We start from the raw sequence: 26,260 nt of genomic DNA, 5'->3' as shown, positions 1-26,260 counted from the left end.
ATGAACAAACATCAGTTCTAATACATGTATGATGATATCCTTAAATTTCATGTTCAGACTTCCAGATTGTTCTGAGTGAAAGTATAAACTCATCGACTGTGTGCTCACTTGGGCCTTTGGTCCTAGTGAAATGATAATATGATTATTTGTAAAGGTACAAGTACTTGTTATGAGCATACCAGCTTCATTTAAGTTTTGAAACACAATATGCCTCACTCTGAGGGTGACATGTACCAGATTTCATCACACTACAGAGAGCTGTTCCTCAGTTACTGTGAACATTTTTACTGAAAGACATTGAAAGCTAATTTGACCTTCAATATCAGTTGCGACTATTTCAAAAACAATTGTAAATTGCTTCATTCAGTATAACATTGACAAACATATGACAATGATATAAAACTATATGTATAAGAGTTATTTAGACTTTTGCAGGAAAATGCACATTAGAGAACAAGAGTCATCAGAAAGATGACATAACCCCCCGGCAGCTGTCTGTAAAGTAACCACTAGTAAATGTGCAATTCTGTATGTAATGAGTCAACAGTTTAAAGTTCTTTAAGAAGCATACATTGTTTATCCACAAAAGATCCACCATGGTCGCATCCATATGAATGCCAAGTTTCGATCAAATACATTGAATGGTTTTCGAATTCTGCCCCAGAAACGAACCTCATCCCCAATTGAATCTATGTCCAACTTCATTCCATAAAAATTTGAAAAAATAAAAATTAGAAAAATCCCAAAATATCAAAAGGCAACACTTCAGTATGTGCCTGATAGCTTTGCCAAGTTTTGATCAAATACACTGAATGGTTTTTGAATTCTGCCCCGGAAACGAACCCCATCCCCAATTGAGTCTATGTCCAACATCATTCCATAAAAAAAAAAAAATTAAAAAATTAAAAAAAATCCCAAAATATCAAAAGGCACCACTTCAGTATGTGCTTGATAGATTTGCCAAGTTTCGATCAAATACACTGAATGGTTTGGGAATCCTTCCCCTGGAAAAGGAAATGATTACGGATGGACGGACGGACAGACAGACTGACTGATCGCTATATCACCCCGTAATATATGCCGGGGGGATAAAAAGTAAGTGTATGACCTGTTGCCAACTTCTATCCCTGCCCTAAGGAAGAGTTTGGCCATTAACAATTTTTTTGTCTGGCTATGACATTGACCTTTGACATAGCAGATCAATGTGTTATTCCAAAGATGTCCAAGCAATGCATGGTTTCATCCGATAACTATGGCTACCAAACTGAGGCAAAATATTGGAAAATCCCCATTTACACACCTGGCTAAAGAAACATAAACAACAAACAAATTATCAATTTCTTTTATTTATATGCCTATATCACACACTGAACATTGTTCACATGATGGTTCCTGATGCAGTATGCAATTTCCTCCTATTCTTCAATACTCATAACAGAGTGGGATAACTGTTCGCTTGAAAGCAGAAGACCATGCTCACCAGTTCAGAGTTACTTGCCCTCAAATATCCTTTCCCTTCTATATTGCCATGGAAAAACAGGAACCAGGATGAGGGGAGGCCAGATCGGCTCTATCCCTGTTGCATTGTGTTAGTAGAATTGTGAACATTCTATTTGGTGTTTGGGTCCACATTTATAGACAAGTAGTCGCAAACATCATTCCTTTCAAGTGATTACCACATGGCCAAAGACAATAATTGCTTCAACGTCCTTGAAGGGTCCCACTCCGACTTGGCATTGGTTGGTCTTCTCACATTAGCCAGACCAGCCTTTGTGAGTGTGTCCCAGAGTCAATTGGGATATAACTTCTTGGTAGGCCCCCATTGAAATAACAGGATTCTCCTCATCACTGTCTGCCTATCACTTCTGATATCTGGAAGGGTCCTTCCAGACTGTCAACCAGTCATCCGGGTATCTCAAGTTGGACATCAGTTTCTGCAAAATTATGTATAAAGATTGTAGCAACAGAAAAGAATTGTTGCAACATGTACTTACAGATAAAAGGCAGCAAATTCACTTAATTTATCATCTTTGAGTTTTGTTATATACCAAACACTTGAGATATATATTGTTCCATGCTGAGGAGTTGAAACAATGATTAACTGACATCTCTTAAAAATGCTTGCCATACAAGCCAAAGTAATAGATGAGGTAGCAAGTGGGCTCATTGATCGCTCGTAATCGTACCCAATAACGTGGGATGTTGTCCATAACAGTCATCATCGGTGCGTCTGGATTGAGCTCATAACATTAACCACTGGTTTGCCTAGTTGAGATTTGAGATTTGATTATTTATAATCCTTGTCATTTAGCTGAACTATTGTTGGATGTGGTGTTAAATGAGTGAAATGGGAAGAAAGCCCGAAGTGATGCAGGTCTTACATGTTTACCACTTTGATGAAACCCACAAGCAAGTGTATGATGCTACCCTCGATTCAAACCCACGACCATTGGTTTCTGTCAAGCCCAAGAGATGCAACTATGCACAGCAAGTTGTGGTGCCTTTGATAATTAGGCCATCCATGCCAACAGGTGATAAAAAACAAGCAAACTGAAGAAATATTTGCAGAATAGCTACATGAACATGATGAACCAAACAGAATAATTTCAAATATTTACCACTCACTGCTACTCTTCTCTTGTTCCTCATTGCTTCCCTTTTTCCATTGATGCTGTGCAGATGACTGACTCATTCATTCATCCAGACATTCTGCAAAAATAAGTAGCATTCACATTACAGAAATATCCAAACTGTACATGCTGTACATTGAATTCAATTGAAAAGGCCCCAGTTGAGTTTCCAACTTAGAACTGTCCTTATTAAAATATTTCATCCCAAACATTCAGAGATAAAACATAATCCCATATTTAACAACTGTCAAACAATTATTTGACAACAAAGCCAGGGTCATTCAACATACACTTTACATAGGGAATCACTTGTTGCAAAAAAGATCCTCGCCAAGGTCAGAGTCATTCCATGAAATATTGAATTATTTAGTTATGAAGCTTATACAAAACAAGGACATAACAGTGTAATTATAAAAATATGTTAAGCGTAAAAAAAGTCTTTGGTGGCCATTATTGTAAATTATAGTCTGTATTAGCATCCCACAAAAGTTTAGAGTTAATAATCGTTCCTAGATCTTTGTACATTTCTTCATTATCTATAAAAAGCGGATCTAATTTGGATCATCTTGTTTTGACCACAAATCCATTACGCCCCTTATGCAAATCCTTGTCGTCATAACAAACAGTTGACCATAATACTAAAAAAAGGACCCTTGGCGTTTACAGTAAAGTATGTAGAGCAGGAAAATATCTAAATCAATCCGTTCCATAAGATCTCTGCACGGAAATCATAAGGTCACGAAGCCCTGCTACGTACCTGGCATCCGCATTTGCTGCCAATCGCCTTTCCAAATACTGTTGACTTCCGCGTTGTGGATGGCTCAGAGGAACTTCGGCCGGCATTTCCGTGGTGGAGGTGAATGAGAACAATCTATCGATACACGAGGTAAGCTTATCGTAATCAAGCATCACAGTGTATATCGATACACGAGGTTTGTTTACATCCATGTTCTAAAATGGCGCCCTGGAGCGCAGGGGAATATGGGTAAATTGGCTTGTTCCGGGTTAACACAAAGCTGGGCCCCCGTCTCTAATATCACAATATTGTTTGGCGCAAGTTGACGACGCGCATAGGGAGCCGGGAACTAGTTTAACACGACATAAGCTGGTTCCCGGCTCTCTATGCACGTCGTCAACTTGCGCCAAGTTATATTAGAGACGAGGCCCAGCTTATACACTGAACACGATCGGTCATTTCGTCAAAATTGGCCAAATATTGAGATTGCAGCTGAGGTAATGCTGGCAGCTGAAGTGACACATTAAGGTAAGGAATATGTGAATATTACAATGATCACGTATTAAAGTAATTTACCACATGTAAGCCTGTCACATGTGACACATTAACTTTCATAGCCAACATGTAAGTAAATGTATCAGGATATAATTATATTTTTATATAACAAGTAGCCTGTCTATCATATGTTAGTATATGCTTATGTATATAATGAAAAATATGTTTACTTTAACTGGATAATTTGTATGCTAATGTGACTCACTGTCTTATTTCATATACTCCCTTTACTCTGTGAGATGATTAATAGCCTCAGCATATTTTTCCAGATGTGAAGAATCAAGAACAGCTTTAATGACAGGGAAGTTTTGCATCAGAGATCATCGTGAAGTGGAAGATAAGACATTTTAAGGGTATGAACATTTTCACTTGAACTAGCTGAACAATAACCATGATGACAACTTTATCATGGGGGAATTTTGGGTGGTGGGGTAGCCTAGTGGTTGAAGCGTTCACTCTTCGTGCTGAAGACCCATGCAGGTTTGATTCCTGCCACATAGCTGCGATATTGCTGAGTGTGGCGTTAAACATCAAACAAAGCTAACAGCTGCATACATACTCACATGGGGATTCCAGGTTGAAGTTAGTCCCCATCAACATGATCAACCTATGCTAGTTGTAAGAGATAACTTAATGGATCGGCTGATCAGGCTCGCTGACTTGGTTGATCCATGTCATTGTATCCCAATTGTGTGGATGGATGCTCATGATGTCAATCACTGGATAGTCTGGTCCAGACTTGATTATTTACAGACCGCCGTCATTTAGCTGGAATATGGCTGAGTGCAGAGTTAAACAACAAACACCAACATGATTCTACAACCTGCTCTTGTGGATACCATTTTGAGGATCCTACACATAACTTCTTTTCGGGTCTTAACTATTGCAATATGTTCTACTACATGTGTTTTAAACATATATTTTTTTCATTGGCTTATCTAAATGATGCTCAAATACAAAATAATTATTAATAAAATACTAATTCTATACTTTTGCAAACTATCAGTTGAGCAATAATGTAATCATCTGATTATAATTAGATAATGAAGGAGAAGTCCATATTGATTAAATCTACCAGATTCTGAGATAAATGCACGTATTGATTGATTTATTTCAATGTTTTCCTGTACATAATTTTCAACAATTCCATATAAAGCTTTCTTATATCCATGCTGTATAATAATACCTATTATTTCTAATAATAGCATAATTTGGACACACAAATAAGTAATGAATGGTATTTTTATAACAGGTGCCACACGTGCGGGATAGGTCATTTCACATGAATCATTTTTATGTGAATTTAAATCACTACAAGCTGATCTGAGTCCTGAAAGGATATGCCTTCGATTCTGTGAAAATGGAAATGCTTAAACATCTCCAAGTATTAACCATGCTATTACAGAATCTGTTCACTTGTTTGTGTATGTAAAATATTATTTCAACGATTACATCCATCTAATGATTGTTTGTATGTGTGATGTGCCAGTAGAGGTATATATGTACAAGCATGTGCATACGCGTATAAAAATTATGTATGTTTGGCTAGGTACCAGTATATGAATTAGTTGTTTTGTGCGACTTGTATATTAGTGTCATCATAGTTTCAACAGACAGTTTATGTATATCAAATGTTAAATGTCTTTGTAGGGAGAATTGCATATCAAAACTGTCATTATTTTATTACTTATGAGTAGAACTTTTTAAGTATCTGGCAAGATACATTTCCTTGGTCCACAGAAACATGTTACTAGTAAACTGTAAACTGACTTGTCAGTGTGGTTGGAAACTAACTAAGCCGTCACTACTCAATTAAGTAATTAACAGATAATTGCAAGTGATAATACCCACCTGACACTAATTGCCCTGTTAATCCCTAATCCACCATGAGTTGACATTGAGTTCATCTTGCTAATGAGCTGTTGTGAGCGTAACAAGATGATAAACATCAAAGGTGGGGCAGGCTTTGATCAAGTGTTCTGTAGAAGAGATTATGTCATTTGTTTAATGTTTATTTAGGATTAGCTACATCCCTTGATCCTACCAAGACCATACTTGAGATTATCAGACAGTTTGTCTGGATACAACCTGATGTCTCAACTGTACTTATTGGATTCTGCCTTGTAGCAAACTATGTGTGTGACAAGGACTTTGACCACTCTGTGCAGATGCATAACAATGCACTTGGGGTATGATTCAATTGGGGTATGATTCAATTATGTCACACAAGTCAAAGATGGGTTCCACTGTATTTAGAAACAGACGATAGATGCAATACTGTGTAACTTTATAACAATCAAACGAGTATTCAAATAGGAATACACATATATTTACAATGACCCTTGAAAAGTTCCAAAACCAAATGGAACTACTTAAATTATGATTACACTTGACCAATATATTTGGCAGTTTTTCCCGTTATTGTTAATCTTAATTAAAGATAGGGTAAATGATAAAAATATGATAATGATTTTACTCATGACTAATCATGGGCGGATACAGCTTTTTTTACAGCTATTTATTGTCTTTGGTGGAAATGTATACAGAAATAAAGATTTATTTTCGAAATAAAAAGGGGGGTGCGCACCACAGCACCCCCCTCTGTATCCGCCCATGCTATTGCCAGCAGCCGAAATAAGGTCCCCCAAATGTAATATACATAGTTTTTAGTCGATTGTTCAGGTGGTTCTTTTCAGTTGATTTTTTGTATCAGTGGCCTACCAATTAATGGTAGATATTAATTATCAATGATAAGTGAGATAATTATTTTCAATGTGGCTCCCATTGCAACTGAAGCAAGGAACGATTCAAATTAAGCCTGATTTAGCTGCTACATTTATATGTACTTGCTTCTCTAATCAGTAATTCAATCAGTTGTATAGTGACTTGATATTTGGTGAAAATATCTGTTGCATGAAATCCTAATGTTACTTACTTTTGTATTTGAGATGATATTTGTATTTGGTAGCCTAGTGGGTAATGCGTTCTCCGAAGCACTGGGTTCTGTTCCCCACATGGGTACTGTGTGAAAAGCCCATTTCCGGTGTCCCCGCAGATATATTGCTGGAATATTGCTAAAAGCTGTGTGGAACTATACTAACTTGCACACTCATTATATAATATTTTGAGATCACTTACATGACTTGTGTGATTGAAAGTTTTGATAATTATGAATACCGTATACGACAGAATAAGCGCCCAGGGCGCTCTCAAAATTTCGTGCTTTATGCTGGCAGCCTGAAATGTTAATGTACGACAAATATATTTTTCCAGAATGAAATTCCCCATAATTAAGGGTGCATATCACACACGAATGTGTATTATATGCAAATAAATAAGTCTTGTATACATTGATCAATTGGAAAGGGTGCTAATTGGGATTGTTAACGAGACAATATATTAGCAAATATTCCCGTGGGCGCTTATTAGAGCGAGGCGCTTATTACATCAAATACGGTAGTTCTGTTTTTATGTATAAGAACCTATTTTATGCAATTTGCATTGCCTTGTTTACCCTTCCTTATGTTTTGATGTAATGCAAACATTTGAGAAAAAATCAGTTGAGCCTGCCTTATGGCACTACAGGAATTGTTTTCAGAAGATCAATTACAATTTTGTATTTTCTGTAAAATTTACTGTTTGCTATGGCTTTTTTACATTGGTTAACATGGTTTGGTTAACAGTTGCTTGATAAACTGTCATTACCTTACTCATTGAGAAACCAACTTTTTACCCTTTGTCAATATATGTATATTTCTCATATTTTTAATAACAAGATTTTAAAGATGTTATAAATTGTTTCAGGCACCTGGATTTCACAATGACACCAGATCAGACAAGTCATACAAAGGACTCTCAGGGTGATGAATAATCCTCCCCAGAACAACTAGCAGGTTCACCTCAGAAAGTGATGATTCTGAATGAATAATGCCACATCAGTGTGATTCTGTAGATTGTTTTATTACGACATTAATCAAGTCTAAAGGAATTAATACCACAGCAGTGAGACTGTGTTTATGTGGTGTACGCTGACGCTGACTATACAAATCTGAATGACTTTTGTGGTTTACTGCACAAACATAATTGACTTTAGATATTCTTCTCCCTTGAAATTCTTCTGAGATTTGACCGATTTGTTTATTTAGAAAATGGCATTGAAGCATCTGTTTCTATTTTTGAATGTTCTTGCAAACACCTTTGGTTACTGAACCAATGAAATGTCATAAAATCAATAAATATGATTTGTTATCTTAACAATTTTTTTTGTTTTGCTTCTTTAAAGAAATATGATATTGATCATTCATAACATAGGTGCTAACATATAGCAAATATACTAATGCCCTGAATGTTTACCTACAATTAATACAGCTCACCGAATGAAGTTTTTAGTTCCATGTCAGTAGAAAAATTACATTGATGTTTTTATGTACCGGTACTTTATTACGGTAGGTGTTTTCTGTGGATGCACCCATTTGGGTTAATGATATTCTGTTTCAAACTTCAATGAAACTCGTCTGTCAAGATGTAACAAGTACTGATACAGTTCCAAAATTATCTTTTAATCTCACCAGGAACAAAGGCCCAAGTGAGCACATAGCCAATGACTTTCATTTGTTTTGTCAGGGTGAATATGGTGTTATGTCACTTTATGAGCAAAATTCCAACAATATCATGATGGGTGACACCAAGCAATGTACCGATGTGGTGAATCAAGCGCTTCAACCACGAGAAACTAGAACCAACTGGGAATATGAAGATGAAATGTAAGGATACCATCATACCAGGACTGAATGCTTTTCATTTAATACGCTGAACATCTAAAATGAAATATATATGAATTTGAAAAATGTTTTCACCAAAAGTACCTGCCCATAGATCTCAACTTTAAGGGGATATTTACAACCAAAATAACACAGAATATTACTACAGCTATCTGCTATGCCTAGGCTAACATTATTTACTAGGAGAAAGACATCTCGAAAAATTGCATCCGGATACCTGCCGGATACCTGCCGGATACCTTCAGCAATGTTCAATTTTCATGGTTAGTTTCTAATATATTTTTAGGTGTTTCACACTTAATTGAACAAAATGCACCCCCCAAATTGTGACATGTTTTTGGAAACTCAGAATGAGGTATCCGGTGCCGGATCCCTGGACACCCAGATTGAGGTATCTGGTGAGGTATCCGGTGCCGGATACCCGGATTCCAGGTGGCATACTTTCAGGTGAGGTGTCCATGCCGGATACCACGGATCTGGTATCCGGCAAGGTTTCTGCCACCGGATACCCGGACGCGTTTTGGGTAAGTGTCCGGTGGTATCCGGCAGGTATCCGGATACCGGAAACTGCATTTTTTTTGCTGTGTCCGTTACCCACCGCCTCATATTTCAGTCAGGCCAAACAGTTTCTATTTTTCGTTTCACGCGCCCGCCGCCCCTACTGAAAAGCAGCTGGGAAAAATAAACATAAACAGATTTATTTTTATTGTGTCTCCTTTTGGGCTGGGACGGGTAACTTGGGTACTCGGGTCAGGTGGGTACTGAGTAGGACCCGGATCCCACAGGACTACCCGGACCCGTGGTTAGTCAGGTGATAATATTCTTTAATGGCAAAATTATCTAGAACTCTATGGTTACATTATAAGTGACAAATGTTCACAATTCTTTCCGACTATGCACACATTCCTTCTGACTTTATATGTTTGCATAAAGATAAAACTTCAGTCAACTTCAGTGTATGCATGGCCAGATCATTTTATACATGTATCTAAATACATTTTGACAGGAGTACGGTCAAACGTTTCCCAATCGGACATTTTGTACCTATCTCTTGAGCTGGTACCCGGGTAGGGTAGGGTAATAGGGGGTTAGGTACCCGGGTAGTAAATATGGACTCCTCCCAGCCCTGGTCTCCTACTAGTAATATAGATCCTCTTATACAATATAAAATGCTATATGTAACTTCCTTGTCTACAGCCCATTTCTGGTGTCCCCCGCCGTGATATTGCTGCAATATTGCTAAAAGCGGCGTAAAACCAAACTCACTCACTCACTCACTCACTCACTCACTCACTCACTCACTCCATGTCTACATCTCAGTCAGTGATCCAAGAAACCAGATATGCAGTGTTAACTCCACGGCAGAATAACTTTCATGTAAATAAATAAATGATTGACATAGCAATGTTTTTCTATTTTTATTACGACCGACCTTATGTGGAAAAGCTGGTATAAATCCATGAAACCTAAAATTGAAAAAGTGTGGTCTCAGGATGTTTTTGGGTCGTTAACACCACCCGGGAGACCATACGCCATCAAACAATTCCGGGTCAGCTTCATCTGATTCGTCCGGAAAGTTAGCAGGGACCATTTCACTGTGGTACTCTGTCAGCTTCTTCTTCAGCTTCTCTGCGATGTCCTGGTGTGTATCAATAAGGTTCTTCCTCTCGTATGGATCATCTACACCAATGGAAACATTACAGTGAGTGAGTGGGTTTGCTTTAACATCGCTCTTAGTAAGTAGTATTCCAGCAGTACCAAGGCGTCGGCACCAGGTATATGGTAATAGGTTCCAGGCATGCCTAAGGGACGCAACTCTCGCAGCGAATTGCGGAGTTTCAGACGACTGTGTCACATTTGCCCTCGTAGTGCCAGGCATTTTTCAGAAATATGGAGGATATAATATAATATGCATTTTTATATCCGACGCTTTCTGACTTTGAAAGTGAGTATGGTTTTACGCCGCTTTTAGCAGTAGTCCAGCAATTTCACGATAGAGGACACCAGGCTTCAAACATCGTGAGTAGGGTGAGTAGGATGATTACACGTATAAAATAGCAACGTGCATGCACACGTGTGTGTGTGTCTGTATGTGTGTCTGCTTATACCAGTCCGGACTTATGCCGGTTTATAGCCCACTGATATACAATTTCGCAGTTTAACATGAATACCCCACTCAGACACATTACACCGACTCCAAGCCTATCAGTCCTTGTTTTAGACCCTTAAGACCGAGCGCCAGGCAGGGTAACAACAAATATCCTATTTTAACGTTTTTCGGTATGACGCGACCGGGGATCGATCCACCGATCGTCGGCTCCCCGGGCAGACGCTCTATCCACTAGACCACGGAGGCGGTCTCACACAATGGGGAATCACTGGAGATCGAACGTTTTAACCATAAGGCTACAATACCGCCCCCTTGAATGATAATTACCTTTCAGGTTAAACAACCAGTATGAGTTGGATGGAGTTTCAGGGTCCAAAGGCTGTGAATAGTTCAATTCTGTTCTGTTGGTGGTGTTGTCTGGGAGGTACCAGCCGTCATACAGCCCTGGGGATCCCTGGATCAGCTTGTAGTCACCGTATCTGATGAACAGGTGGGGTGAGGTGAAATTGGGTTTAAAGTCGCGTCCAAGAATATTGCACTTATATAGCATGCACATGTATGTGTATGTGTGGATGCTTTAAGTCCCTTTAAGTATACTGATTCCGAGCCGACCAGTCCTTGTTTTAGCCCCTTAATGCCGAGCACCAGACAGGGTAACAACAAGTACCATCTTTTAACGTCTTTTGATATAACGTGGCGGGGATCCAACCCCGGACCTTTCGCTCTCCAGGCGGACGCGGTCCCCTATCTGAACAGAAACAATAGACTAAAGTAGGTGAGTGAATTTGGTTTAATCCCTCTTTTCAGTGTTTTGGTTTTATCACGGCTTGATGACGAGAGGTGGTGCAGGTCATTCGTTACCAACTCGTCTTATTCCGGGACAAGCCGAATAGCGACTCGTGCCCCTCTCATGGCCATTTTTGCGACCGGGTTCCGTCTTAGCGCAAACGGGCATCCCCAAATCAATTCTGAACTCGTTGCGTAATGGTTCACATATATTTTCCCATATATTATATGTATTTCAGATATAACTTTAAGCACATCGGGACATGCGGAATTATACAGTATGATTGAACACATTTAACTGTGTCTTGGGTATATTTTTAGGTGCAAGACATACGTAAAATCAAAAATTATTTCTGAGGGATTCTTTGACGAAGAACTTAAAATCATACGCGCAAACTGATTGGTATGCCGTATTTTCGCACATAACATTCATCGATAGGGGGACGAGTCTTCATGCAGGTTACGGACAGGGGCGAGTGGTGACGAATGGGTGCAGGTAATAAATCTATACCACTTGAAACGTAATGCGGACAAACCTGGATACGAACCCACAAGTACAGGTTTCTGGCACGGCTTTAAGGGGCACAAGACTGCACAAGAAACGATTGTCAACAACCATCAAGTGAATGAAACAACCAACAACGATAAAAAATGACAACACCAACCTGATGGCAGCAATAACAACCGCCAACCTGATAGCTGCAACAACAACCACCAACCTGATAGCTGCAACAACAACCACCAACCTGATAGCTGCAACAACAACTACCAACCTGATGGCAGCAACAACAACAACCAACCTGATGGCAGCAACAACAACAACCAACCTGATGGCAGCAACAACAACCACCGACCTGATGGCAGCAACAACAACCACCAACCTGATGGCAGCAACAACAACAACCAACCTGATAGCTGCAACAACAACCACCAACCTGATAGCTGCAACAACAACTACCAACCTGATGGCAGCAACAACAACAACCAACCTGATGGCAGCAACAACAACCACCGACCTGATGGCAGCAACAACAACCACCGACCTGATGGCAGCAACAACAACCACCGACCTGATGGCAGCAACAGCAGCCACCAATCTTATAGCAGCAACAACAACCACCAACCTGATAGCAGCAACAACAACCACCAACCTGATGGCAGCAACAACAACCACCAACCTGATGGCAGCAACAGCAGCCACCAACCTGATAGCAGCAACAACAACCACCAACCTGATAGCAGCATGTCCGTCGTCGACTCCCGCTCGTACGTCGTCTAGGTTGTAGATGAACTCTGTCCTCCTTGTAACATTATGGTTCACAATATCCTCCCAATGATCCATGCTGTCACTGGCGTCTTCTGCTCAACATGAGGGATCACAAGACATGTGTTCATTTGGAACAACAATATTTCTTAATATTTCTGAATCAACCACTATGATATTCGAAACTTAAAAATGCCAATGGTGATCGAAGAATGATCCTCAATAATGCTGTCTGAAGACTCAGTAATATAGGGCTAATTACATTTTAAATATATCAAGCCCATGCTTGCACATTTTGATATCGTGCTTAAAGTGAGTTTTCGAGAGGTAAGTCATAAAACCAGCTAAAACACGTAATTGTCAAATTCCCTCAGACTACTCCATGGGACAATTAGTATAAAAGAGGTTTACGTAGCCCAGACTCGATTGTTTAGCAAATAATATATCTTACATTTAGTATAAACAATAATTGTTTACATTGTATCATAGGTGCAAATATGCATATCGTGTTAGAACTGACAGGATAACTGCCTGTGGTATTGTATTGAAACATGGATGTAGTGGGCTACGGTATTAGGACATTGTGTGTAGTTGGTTATGGTATTGAGACATGGTGTGTAGTGGACTATGGTATTGGGACATGGATATAGGAGACTACAGTAGGTACTGGGACATGGTGTTTAGTAGACTGTTGTATTGAGACATAATGTGTAGTTAACTATGGTATTGAGACATGGTGTGAAGTGGACTATTGTATTGAGACATGGTGTGTAGTGGACTATGGTATTGGGACATGGCGTGTAGTGGACTATGGTATTGAGGCATGGTGTGTAGTGGGCTATGGTATTGAGGCATGGTGTGTAGTGGACTAAGGTATTGGGTCATGGATGTAGTGGACTATGGTATTGAGACATAGTGTGTAGTGGACTATGGTATTGAGGCATGGTGTGTAGTGGGCTATGGCATTGAGGCATGATGTGTAGTGGACTATGGTATTGAGGCATGGTGTGTAGTGGACTATGGTATTGGGACATGGCGTGAAGTGGACTATGGTATTGAGACATGGTGTAATATGGACACGGTATTGAGACATGGGGTGTAGTGGACTATGGTATTGGGACATGGCGTGTAGTGGACTATGGTATTGAGGCATGGTGTGTAGTGGGCTATGGTATTGAGGCATGGTGTGTAGTGGACTAAGGTATTGGGTCATGGATGTAGTGGACTATGGTATTGAGACATAACTTTAGTGGACTATGGTATTGAGGCATGGTGTGTAGTGGGCTATGGTATTGGGACATGGTGTGAAGTGGACTATGGTATTGAGACATGGTGTGTAGTGGACTATGGTATTGGGACATGGCGTGAAGTGGACTATGGTATTGAGACATGGTGTAATATGGACACGGTATTGAGACATGGGGTGTAGTGGACTATGGTATTGGGACATGGCGTGTAGTGGACTATGGTATTGAGGCATGGTGTGTAGTGGGCTATGGTATTGAGGCATGGTGTGTAGTGGACTAAGGTATTGGGTCATGGATGTAGTGGACTATGGTATTGAGACATAGTGTGTAGTGGACTATGGTACTGAGGCATGGTGTGTAGTGGGCTATGGTATTGGGACATGGTGTGAAGTGGACTATGGTATTGAGACATGGTGTGTAGTGGACTATGGTATTGGGACATGGCGTGAAGTGGACTGTGGTATTGAGACATGGTGTAATATGGACACGGTATTGAGACATGGTGTGTAGTGGACTATGGTATTGAGGCATGGTGTGTAGTGGACTATGGTATTGAGACATGGTGTGTAGTGGACTATGGTATTGAGACATGGATGCAGTGGACTATGGTATTGGGTAATGGATGTAGTGAGCTATGTTATTGAGACATGGTGTGTAGTAGACTATGGTATTGGGACATCGTGTGTAGTGGACTATGGTATTGGGACATGGTGTGAAGTGGACTATGGTATTGAGACATGGTGTGAAGTGGACTATGGTATTGGGACATGGTTTGTAGTAGACTATGGTATTGGGACATCGTGTGTTATGGACTACGTTATTGAGACATGGTGTGTTATGGACTACGGTACTGAGACACTGTGTGTAATGGACTCTGGTTTTGAGGCATGGTTTGAAGGGACATGGCATGCACTTAACAAACTGACCTAATGTCCCTCCAGCGGCGCTGACCAGAGTCGCCTTCCAGTCCACAGCATGGATGAGCCTGTCACGGTACAAACACTGCAGTTAACACATCTTCGTATATGTAGTAGTAAAGGGAAATCCAGGATTGTTTAGTGGGTGAGTGAGTTGGGTTTGACGCCGCTCAGAGCAGTATTTCAGTTATATCACGGCTGTCAGCTAGATATCTTCGGAAAGCCAGAGGTGATGTTTGTCTTAAACCTTCACCTCTTTGGTGAAACCCACACGCACGAGTAGCTGACAAACCTAGAAACAAAGTCAGGGCGAATCTGGGATTCGAACCCCTGATCATAGGCTCCTGTTACGCATCAAGGGACAAAACTCTGCACAGCGAAAGGAGGACCATGTCACTGGATACGTGTTTACATCACACACTAAGACTTGGTACGTAAAGATCCTACCTACCCACTGAAGGCGTGTCCACTCCTATTCAACCCCGCCCCCCGCATGAAACAGACCGTCCTCGTCCCACCCTCCCATATGGTGAACTTCCCTCCCCTCAGAGGGTAGTTATTACCGTAGTTGTCCAGATCGCCGCCATTCTGAAACAAGTGAGTGAGTTGGGTTCATCGCTGATTTCAACGATGTTTGTTTTATACAACGGCGAGCCAGCTTCATTTGGAAACACCTGGTATTATCACTGATTTCCAGTGATCCATTCATATACATTCCGATGGAATATGTTCCGGTGGGTAATCGAGACTGTTTTTACTCTGGCATTGGCGTTGTATATTTACACTGGTTAGGTCTTCCACAAAATTAACCGTACTTACGTCGGACAGAAATAGAATAAGAGTGTCTTCAAATATTCCTTTGTCTTTGAGCGCCCTGGTTATATTTCCAACGGCGTCGTCCAAGGCTGACGCCATAGCTGAAGGGGATAGAGATACATCGTTCTAGTAACTAAGTTCACTGCTATTACCAATGGTATTACTATTCGAATTGTTTGATTGGCATTACTTAGAAGCTGACAGATGACAAAGTAGAGATAATTTACGGATATCAACGTCTTTATTTATTGTAAAGGCAAGCTTTGCTTGACAGCAGTATACGTATCTCTACCGAAACGTCGCCTTTACAGTAAGTAAATAAATAAGTTGTTATCTATAAATTATCTCTACTTTGGTGTTACTACTATTTAAATAACTTCTACTACAACTGATTTTATTCTATTACTGCTACTACTACGGCTACTACTACCTCTACCACTACCACTACCACCACCACCACCACCACTACTTCTACTACTATTACTACTACTTTTGCTGCTACTGCTACTACTACTACTACTACTACTACTACTACTACCACTACAACCACTACTAATACTAATACCACAACTACTACTACCACTTAGACTGCTACTACTACTACTACGACTTCTAAAACTGATACTTCTGTTACTACTTCTACCGTCACTACTACTACTACTACTACTACTACTAATAATAATAATAATAATAATAATAATAATAATAATAATAATAATACCACTACCGTGAAGATCCGGGAATATGTCTAAAGAAAATGTCGACTAACGAGATCGGGTGGTCAGGTTTTCTGTCTTGATTGGTGAATGTCATCGTATCCCATTTGCGTAGATCGATGCTCATGATGTCACTCACAGGTTTGTCTGGTCCACACTCGAGTATTTACAGATCGCTGTCATATAGTTGGAATACTGCTGAGTGCGGCGTTAAACAACAAACAACAAACAAACAGACAAACAAAGTACCTGAGTGGAAACGCCGTCCTTCGTTCATCACATTAGGATACAGATCGTAATATTTGGACGGAGCCTGCAATGGAAGGGTGAGAATGACAGGAGAGTTAGTGAGCTTGTTAGGTTTCTGTGGGAGGAAATGTGGATTAGGACGTTGGCCTCATTGTTAAGACAGGGCAGCGGGGTAGCCTCGTGGTTGAAGCGTTCTCCCCTCACGCCGAATACCCAGGTTCGATTACCCACATGGGTACAATGCGTGAAGCCCATTTCTGGTGTCCCACGCCGTGATATTACTTGAATGTTCATAAAAGCGGCGTAAAACCATACTCACTCACTCATTGTTAAGACCCACGAGCCCGTGGTGACGTTCACAAATCAGTGAGTGAGTGGGTTGGGTTTAACGCCGCTTTTAACAGTATTCCAGTTATATCGTGGCGAGTCAGCTTAATGTGGGAGGAAAGCCCGAAGTGATGCAGGTCTCAGACGTTTACCACTTCGGTGAAACCCACGAGCACGTGTATGGCGCTGACAAACCTAGAAACATAATCGGGGCGAACCGGGATTCGAACCCACAACCATAGGTTTCTGGCGTGCCCAAGGGACGCAACTCTGCACAGCGAATCGCGGCGCCTTAGACGACTGGGCCACCCGTTCACAAACCAAGTCACTATCAGGTCGACACTGGGATACGACTTGACAACAGAAAACACCACAAATGAAGTGCTGCTTTTACGGCTTTCTTCTTAACAAACTTAACTTTTTGACCACCAACGGGAGAGTCTCACTTAACAACTGCAGTATGAAATAGTGAAGGTTCTACAGAGATCACCTTAATACGTCACATCCATCCTCCTGGATTGTCTGGTCCAGACTCGATTACGTTACAGACCGCCGTCATATAGCTGGAATATTGCTGAGTGCGGCGTTAAACAACAAACAAACAGACAAATATTATTTTCGGGTGTTGACGTTATATACTAGTATTACGTATGAAAGTGAGGTAGCTATACACATCTCCCTGTTGAAGGTCGGGGTTACCTCCAGTGGCTCGTGCACGTTCTGGAAGGCCACATACAGGAACAGAGGCTGGCTGGAGTCGTGGGCCTGGACAACCTCCGTGGCTTTGTCCACAAATGTGTACTGAAGTGGAATGCACAAAAAACACTTGTCAGTCATTTAAACGTGTACGGGGCGGTGGAGCAGCCAAGTGGTCAAGCCAGGCCTTCGTCATCGAGTTGATGGTACAATCTTTGAATCCCATCGGAGGTGTCACAAGCCTCGATATTGCTAACAGCGGCGTAGAGTCTCTCATTCAGTCAAGCGTAAAACGTATGATTGTACAGAAAATCAGGTTCAGAAGGAGGTACTATCGTAATCAAGATAAGCATCTAGATACTGCAATGGGGAAGGTTAGAAGCAATGTGAAACAGCGTGGATGATTATTGAATGCATATTTTAGCAAATATATAGTTATCTGTAGACCTGAGTCCGACCATCGGACATGCTGAGAATGTAAAAAAATCGGGTTTTCTTTAAGTTATTTTGAATAGCAAAATAATGCTGATATTGTCTATACAGCACGTGATCAGAACTTGAACGATTCCGATAAACCATTAATAACCACTGCTGCACTGGAAATCAGAGTCACCAATCTCGCATTACTATTTTAAAAACAATGTTAAATCCTGATGATACGTACATCACAGAATGTAAATATATCGTTAAAGAATTTATCTGAGATCACAACAGCTCGGGACCGCCTCCGTGGTCTAGTGGCGTCTGCCCGGAGAGCGGAAGATCCGGGGTTCGATCCCCGGCCGCGTCATAGCAAAAGACGTTAAAAGATGGTACTAGTTGTTACCCTGTCTGGCGCACGGCATTACGGGGCTGAAACAAGGACTGGTCGGCTTGGAGTCAGTATACTGTGTCTGAATGGGGTATTTATGTTAAACTCATGGTATCTCAGTGAGCTAGCACTATTGATCGGCATTAGGCCGGACAAGTACAAGCAGCCACACACACACGTGTGCATGCACGTTGCTATATAAGTGCAATAATCTTGGACGCGACGTTAAAGCCAATTTCACCTCACAACAGCTATGAATATTGCCATAATCCCCATCAATTTTCTAAACGCTATTACTGACAGTCACCAATAACAACAGTGTGTGGTGGTAGAAGGCATGCCTACCATATTTTTTGGGTTGATGACGTCATATATGACGTCACCGCTCCTCCATCCAATTTTGACTTACCGCGGAATAGATGTTGTCATACTCCGTCGCTGGGTCTGTGTTGTCACGGTAGTCGAGGTAACCCTCTAGACGAGTAATGAAAGAAAATATAATAAGATCATACAAGTTCCATTTGTCTGTTAAAATTCTAATTCGCTGGTAACTGAAATTGAAAACACATCAGCCATGATACACTCTAGGCATATCCATGTTGTGTTTGCATATCATTGTTCGGTAAATGAGAATATTTAGGTTGACCGGTCTACTGGCTATTTCCTGAACTGTTAGTCATAATAACGTTGTTATTTTCTCATTAGAACACGTCCGCCCGGAAAACGGAATGACCCTAAAAGATGGTACTTGTTGTTACCCTGCCTGACGCTCGGCATTTAAGGGCTAAAACAAGGACTGGTCGGCTCGGAGTCAGTATACTGTTTTCTGATAGGGGTATTCATATTAAACTGCGGCATACTATCTCAGTGTGCTTGCACTATAAAATCGGCATTAGACCGGACTAGTACAAGCACACGCCACGCCACGCCACGCAACGCCACGCAGAAAAATCAGAATTTGAAAGAGTCGTACGTGTGTTTCGTTTAAACATCTTTCAGCATTATTTCAGTCACATCACGGCGTGGCAGATTCAGGTGGGAGGAAAGCCCGAAGTGATGCAGATCTTACACATTTACAATTTTAGAGAAACCCACAAGCATGCATATGTTGTTGACCATCCTAGAACAAAAACCGGGCGCTTAATAATAAAAAATACCTTCCGTTTCATGGACAGTGAGCATAAAAATCATCCTCTACTGGTTTGTCGTTACCAAGTGTTCCATGCTATCTGTTGTCAGGCAAGATAGTTGGGATATTGAGACATCCAACATTCAATCAGTTTTAACCAATGGCTGAACATGATCTACCGTTGGTGTGGTTGAAATGATCTTCATCCGAGCCAAGGTATCCGAAGAAGGAGTCGAACCCTCGATACGTTGGCGTACACGCCCAGTTACAGAACCCGAGGTGCCATCTTGAGGAAGAAAGAATACGGAATGTATTAACAATACCTTTGGGAATATTTACAAAGGTTACCACGTTTGAATATAAATTGTCAATGCCATGCAATGAGTATAACAAGACTACTTTTTCGGCCGAAACAGAATCCACTTGGCGTAAAGAGCAAAGAGTTGTGGAAATTATATGAATGGACCACTGAAAATACGTGACACCTGGTGTTCGCGAAAAAGGGTAAGAGAACTCACCAAAACATTTAGCTCTGAAATTCGTTTTTTTATTAGCGCAGTATTTTTTACTTTTCATCGTTTCAACGCATCTGACAGTGAATGCGAGCCAGACATGTTCACTATTTGTGTGATATATTCCATCTGCCTACTCACTTGCCCACCATGTGTGTAGCATAGCCCAGCTTCTTTAGCTCCTCGGGCAGCAGGGTATAGTTCTGCGGAGCGCAGACAGCAGCACGGTTCGTAATCACAAGATGCTATAAAGACAGATACAAGTTTGGAACATTTTTTAATTCATAAAATTTGACAGGCTTGCATACACAGGCTATCTTCTTTACAATGGCTCTCATACTACGACCTTCACGTCGAGAAGACATCACATGCTTTCCTGGCAACCCCGTTTTAACATTTCTAACATTTTATCCGTCACAAATACGCAAATATACCAAACTGACGGAAGGGACAGTTGGCTGTGATTACGTCATTCTGCCATGGCGGCAGGGATCGTTGACTGTGAAACGTTCGACTATGTCTAAACAGCAGTGATTTAGTCAGAGTATTGTTGACTGCGGCGTGAGACAATATTCACTCGTTCTATACGCCACGCAATGACTGAAAGGAGCCAGTACCTGAAGTCCAACCTTGTAAGGGAAGACTCCTGCCATCAGTGCGACCCTTGAGCTGAAAGTGTATTTTGTCATGGCATTGATCACAATTAAAGACCTTACCCTCATATACACACATGGCAACAGGCCATGAAAACAAACGGACTTGTTGATCATGTCAGCATATCCCATCTTCCCGAGAAAAGGGAGTCAACTGATTGTAAAAGTCCTGTTTCCACTCTTGTCAAATTTGGCTAGAATGTTTGGGCTCGATCATCGAGCTATCACGATCACGAGTGATGTCCCTTTTATGTCCTAAAACGGTATCACCCAGTGAAGATGATCTGATCGATATTCAAGATCTATATTTTAATAAAACTAGTCTTACTTTGGGAAATGCATCACATCTGATTATTCATGTGGAAAATTTCTGTTGACGATCAGTTGTCAGAACACAAATCATGCAAACGACCGAAATAATCACTGCAGTTTACGAACCGGATGTCGATTTCCTCACGCGATTTTGTTTGAACTGTGCATAGACTCGTTAGTCAAGCCAAAACATAACTCCGTAATTCCAGCCTATTCGGCAAGGGTGAAAACTGGACTTTTAGTCAGTTAACTCCCTTGCCTCGGGAAGATGGCGTATCCAAAATGAGTCAGCTGTTCCTCCCCATGATAACCTTTGGTATCAACATTGTATTAAAAAGAGGTTTACAGCCCTCACAATCCTAACACATTGCTGTCCGCGGCAAAGAAAAATAATTGATCGATTTCGAAAATATATATTGTTATGCAGGTGCTGTATCATCAACAGGGAACGGCAGTAAATCGTTCTGCTGGGTATCAAATCAACATCTAGCGCAGTAAATAGTCAGAAGCGATTATACATTTCGAAAAGAAAACAAATACAGTATATACACATGTTTTCTTCACGCACACTGGGGACAATGTGTGAAGCCCATTTCTAGTCACCCGTCGTGATATTGCTGGAATATTGCTAAAAGCGGCGTAAGACCACACTCACCCACTCTTCACGCAAATGCACATGCACACGCACACACGGACGCACGCGCACACTCGCCCATGCGACTCACTTTGAATTCATAACTCAATTGTGAAAATATCAAATTGGTCTCGTCGCTATATGGTTGAAATAAGCCGATGCGACGTTAAATTTTAACTCACCCACTAGTGCACAGTTGTGTGTAAGCGTGGCCAATTATCACTAATCCCTACAACCCCACGCCTATCCCCACCCCTACGTCTATCCCTACCCCTACACCAACCCCGACTCATGGGCTGCACAATGGTTGAGTGTAGGCGTGGCCAATTATCACCCATCCCTACAACCCTACGCCTATCCCCCCCCCCCCCCCCCCTACTCCAACCCCGACATACGGGCTGCACAATGGTTGAGTGTAGGCGTGGCCAATTATCACCCATCCCTACAACCCTACGCCTATCCCCACCCCTACTCCCACCCCGACTCACGGGCTGCACAATGGTTGAGTGTAGGCGTGGTCCATCACCACCCCCTCACTGGCCAGCTTGTCTATGTTCGGAGTCAGCACGTCGGGGTTGTGATAACCAACGTCGTTCCAGCCTGAAATCGCAAATCAATGCGAAACATGTGTCACTGGGTTTTGTTAGGCATTAGGTCATTTACAGCAGTCGAATTATTGGGAGTAGCAAGTGCGGGTTCATGTGGAAATAGAACCAAACCACGCTTACATAATGGTAGTTCTCCTCGGCCGCAATAGACACATCGAAACCCGTCTTTACAGGCCAAGGAAACTAAACCGCGTCTTTATGTGGAGAAAGCCGGCCCAGGTCTTTATATGGAGGAAACCAAGTCCCGTCTTTATGTGCAGGAAACCAGACCCCATCTTTATGTGGAGGAAACTAAACTGTCTTTATGTGGGGAAAACCAAACCCCGTATTTATGTGGAGGAAGCCAAATCCTCTTTTTATCGGAGGAAGCCAAACCCTGTGTTTGCTGACGAAGCCAAACCCCGTCTTCATATGGAGGAAACCAAATCCCGTCTTTATGTGCAGGAAACCAAACCACGTCTTTATGTGGAGGAAGCCAAATCCCGTCTTTATGTTGATGAAGTCAAACCCTGTCTATATGTGGATGAAGTCAACTCCATTCTTTATGTGGAGGAAGCCAAACCCCGTCTTTATGTGGGGGAAGCCAGACCCCGTCTTTATATGAAGGAAATCAAACCCTGTTTATATGTGGAGGAAGCCAAACCCTATCTTTATATGGAGGAAGCCAATTACCGTCTTTATGTGGAGGAAGCCAGACCCCGTCTTTATGTGAAGAAGACCAAACCCTGTCTTTTGTGCAGAAAACTAAACCCAGTCTTTATGTGGAGAAAGCCAAACCCCATGTTTATGTGGAGAAGACTATACCCTGTCTTTATGTGGATGAAGTCAAATCCTGTCTTTATTCGGAGGAAGCCAAATCCTTTCTTTATGTGGAGGAAGTCAAACCCTGTCTGTTTGTGGACGAAGATAATCCCCGCCTTTATGTGGAGGAAACCAAATCCCGCTTTTATGTGGAGGAAGCCAGACCCCGTCTTTATATGAAGGAAATCAAACCCTGTTTTTTATGTGCAGGAAGCCAAACCCTATCTTTATGTGGAGGAAGCCAAACCCCGTCTTTATGTGGAGGAAGCCAAACCCCATCTATAATGTGGTGGAAGCCAAACCCCTCTTTATGTGGATGAGGTCAAACCCTATCTTTATTCGGAGGAAGCCAGACCCCGACTTTATGTGGAGGAAATCAAACCCTGTCTCTATGTGCAGGAATCCCAACCCTGTCTTTATGTGCCGGAAACCAAACCTCGTTTTTATGTGGATGAGGTCAAGCCCTGTCTTTATGTTGAGGAAGCCAAACCCCGTCTTTATGTGGAGGAAGCCAAACCCTGTCTCTATGTGCAGGAATCCCAACCCTGTCTTTATGTTGATGAAGTCAAATCCTGTCTTTATTCGGAGAAAGCCAAATCCTTTCTTCATGTGGAGGAAGTCAAACCCTGTCTGTTCATGGACGAAGATAAACCCCGCCTTTATGTGGAGGAAGCCAAACCCCGTCTTTATGTGCCGAAAGCCAAACCTCGTTTTTATGTGGATGAGGTCAATCCCTGTGTTTATGTTGAGGAAGCCAAACCCCGTCTTAATATGGAGGAAACCAAACCACGTCTTTATGTGCAGGAAACCAGACCCCGTCTTTATGTGGAGGAAACTAAACTGTCTTTATGTGGGGAAAACCAAACCCCGTATTTATGTGGAGGAAGCCAAATCCTCTTTTTATCGGAGGAAGCCAAACCCTGTGTGTTTGCTGACGAAGCCAAACCCCGTCTTCATATGGAGGAAACCAAATCCCGTCTTTATGTGCAGGAAACCAAACCACGTCTCTATGTGGAGGAAGCCAAATCCCGTCTTTATGTTGATGAAGTCAAACCCTGTCTATATGTGGATGAAGTCAACTCCATTCTTTATGTGGAGGAAGCCAAACCCCGTCTTTATGTGGGGGAAGCCAGACCCCGTCTTTATATGAAGGAAATCAAACCCTGTTTATATGTGGAGGAAGCCAAACCCTATCTTTATATGGAGGAAGCCAAACACCGTCTTTATGTGGAGGAAGCCAAACACCGTCTTTATGTGGAGGAAGCCAAACACTGTCTTTATGTGGAGGAAGCCACATCCCGTCTTTATGTGGAGGAAGCCAAACCCCGTCTTTGTGTGGAAGAAGCCACATCCCGTCTTTATGTTGAGGAAACAAAAACAAGTCTTTATGTGGAGGAAGCCAAACCCCGTCTTTATGTGGAGGAAGCCAAACCCCGTCTTTATGTGGAGGAAGCCAAACCCCGTCTTTTGTACAGAAAACTAAACCCAGTCTTTATGTGGATGAAGCCAAACCCCGTCTTTATGTGGAGGAAGCCAAACCCCGTCTTTATGTGGAGGAAGCCATACCCTGTCTTCTGTGCAGAAAACTAAATCCAGTCTCTATGTGGAGGAAGCCAAATCCCGTCTTTATGTGCAGAAAACTAGATCCCGTCTTTATGTGGAGGAAGCCAAACCCTGTCTTTTGTGTAGGAAAACAAACCCCGAATGTATGTGAACGAAACCAAACCCCGAATTTATGTGAAGGAAACCAAACCCCGAATTTATGTGAAGGAAACCAAACCTCGAATTTATGCGGAGGAAACCAAACCCCGAATTTATGTGGAGGAAACCAAACCTCGTATTCATATGGAGGAAATCTCCCTTCATCCATTTCACCACAGATGAATAGGGTTACCTACGAAGTTGGTAGAAGCGTTTGGGTGTTGATAATAAGCTCTAGTTCTATTTCCAATGTCGGGGAAACCGTCATGCGACGAAACAGAAGGAATACATTTTCAACAGGAATTACTTACCTAGGTCGTCAGCGACGATTAAAACAATATGAGGTTGTTTAGGCTTGGAGATCACCACTGGTAGAAGAATCGCTATTAGAGCCACACTCAGAACCACCTCGACTTCATACGCCATGTTGAGGACGTCTTCGAGCTCCAAGTCTCTCTGGCCAACAAATCACCCGTGGACAGAAATGTCCTTAACGCAAACAAGCATATTGTATGGAATGTTCTCATGTAAGTACCATATAGTCATAGCCACGGTGCATTTAATCCCGTCATAATAAGGCGACAGTTCATGTATGGATTTCCACAGCCAGTGCCTTCATATAATAGATGGATCTAATGTAGATGGAACAGATACCCAGCTGTGCATCCACTATAGAATCTCGTACATACAGTGACGAAATCAGGAGAGCGGAACCAACACAGTCGACCTTCATCTGGTAATGTACATAAGAACCTTTTCATTTATATCCATGTTGGGGAGGCCTATTCGATTTCCTGGGTGGGTGTATTTTTTAAATATACTCAATATATTCTCGAAACTGCAGCAGAAAAATATGTCCACGTTTCAGAGACACAATTGGTATGTCTTTAAGCGACGATTGTCATGAATCAGTCTCAATTATAAGTCCTACAGACACCACCCATCCCTCCACCCCCACCCCATCCTGAGTATAAAGTGGACTGTTCCTAAGGATATTCTATGCTCTACAATACATGGCATGTTCATCAAAGCAAGAGACAGATACAATAATGTTGTTTTTTTCCAATGCGTTGTATGCGAATATAAAACATCATATTGTGTATACAGTGCATAAACGTATTTTAATAGAGGACACACATGGCAGTTGGGTGGTGTATGTAAATAATTTGCTTGTATTAATTACCGGCAACGCATGGCTATGATATCATAGATGTATACGATTATTCCATTCTTACTGTTGCCTTGTAACATCTGCTGGTTTTATATTGA

The 26,260-nt window shown here is 41.6% G+C and overlaps 1 protein-coding gene and 2 long non-coding RNA genes across 4 annotated transcripts; 1 reads left to right on the top strand and 2 right to left on the bottom strand.

Annotated features, from left to right (window-relative positions):
* Positions 1-1,476: 1,476 nt before the first annotated feature.
* On the bottom strand, positions 1,477-3,567 carry LOC139471249 (uncharacterized). The gene is made up of 3 exons (XR_011653826.1): positions 3,388-3,567; positions 2,619-2,709; positions 1,477-1,934 (listed from the first exon to the last, which is right to left on the bottom strand). It is a non-coding gene; the product is annotated as an uncharacterized lncRNA (long non-coding RNA).
* A 177-nt stretch (positions 3,568-3,744) lies between these two features.
* On the top strand, positions 3,745-8,075 carry LOC139471248 (uncharacterized). Its single transcript, XR_011653825.1, has 3 exons — positions 3,745-3,894; positions 4,191-4,274; positions 7,726-8,075. It is a non-coding gene; the product is annotated as an uncharacterized lncRNA (long non-coding RNA).
* Positions 8,076-10,122: 2,047 nt separating this feature from the next.
* LOC139471300 (arylsulfatase B-like) lies at positions 10,123-25,710 on the bottom strand. Of its 2 annotated transcripts, XM_071253605.1 has the most exons (14): positions 25,303-25,710; positions 22,370-22,481; positions 20,900-20,951; positions 20,424-20,527; positions 19,950-20,056; positions 19,051-19,115; positions 17,834-17,935; positions 16,808-16,871; positions 15,846-15,943; positions 15,478-15,614; positions 15,036-15,094; positions 12,831-12,957; positions 11,140-11,291; positions 10,123-10,382 (listed from the first exon to the last, which is right to left on the bottom strand). In XM_071253605.1, exons 1-14 carry the CDS (start codon positions 25,415-25,417, stop codon positions 10,210-10,212), a joined length of 1,467 nt encoding a protein of 488 aa, XP_071109706.1. In that variant the 5' UTR covers positions 25,418-25,710; the 3' UTR covers positions 10,123-10,209. The 2 variants fall into 2 exon arrangements, with proteins under 2 accessions (XP_071109706.1, XP_071109709.1); XM_071253608.1 differs by lacking the exons at positions 22,370-22,481; positions 25,303-25,710 and adding an exon at positions 22,175-22,198.
* Positions 25,711-26,260: the final 550 nt, after the last annotated feature.

Source organism: Haliotis cracherodii, unplaced genomic scaffold, assembly GCF_022045235.1.
Source record: "Haliotis cracherodii isolate W230 unplaced genomic scaffold, xgHalCrac1.p SCAF_22, whole genome shotgun sequence".
Taxonomy (NCBI): domain Eukaryota; kingdom Metazoa; phylum Mollusca; class Gastropoda; order Lepetellida; family Haliotidae; genus Haliotis; species Haliotis cracherodii.
The sequence above is the reverse complement of the archived record's forward strand: the minus strand, read 5'-3'. Positions and strand labels throughout refer to the sequence as shown.

Bases quoted from the DNA above. Each gene is read 5' to 3' on its own strand.
- LOC139471300 (XM_071253605.1), bottom strand. From the start codon at position 25,417: ATGGCGTATGAAGTCGAGGTGGTTCTGAGTGTGGCTCTAATAGCGATT. The intron at 12,958-15,035 runs GTCAGTTTGTTA...CATGTTGAGCAG, and splicing joins CGCCGCTGGAGGGACATTAG to AAGACGCCAGTGACAGCATG. The intron at 11,292-12,830 runs GTTGGTGGTTGT...CCTGTTCATCAG, and splicing joins GACGGACATGCTGCTATCAG to ATACGGTGACTACAAGCTGA.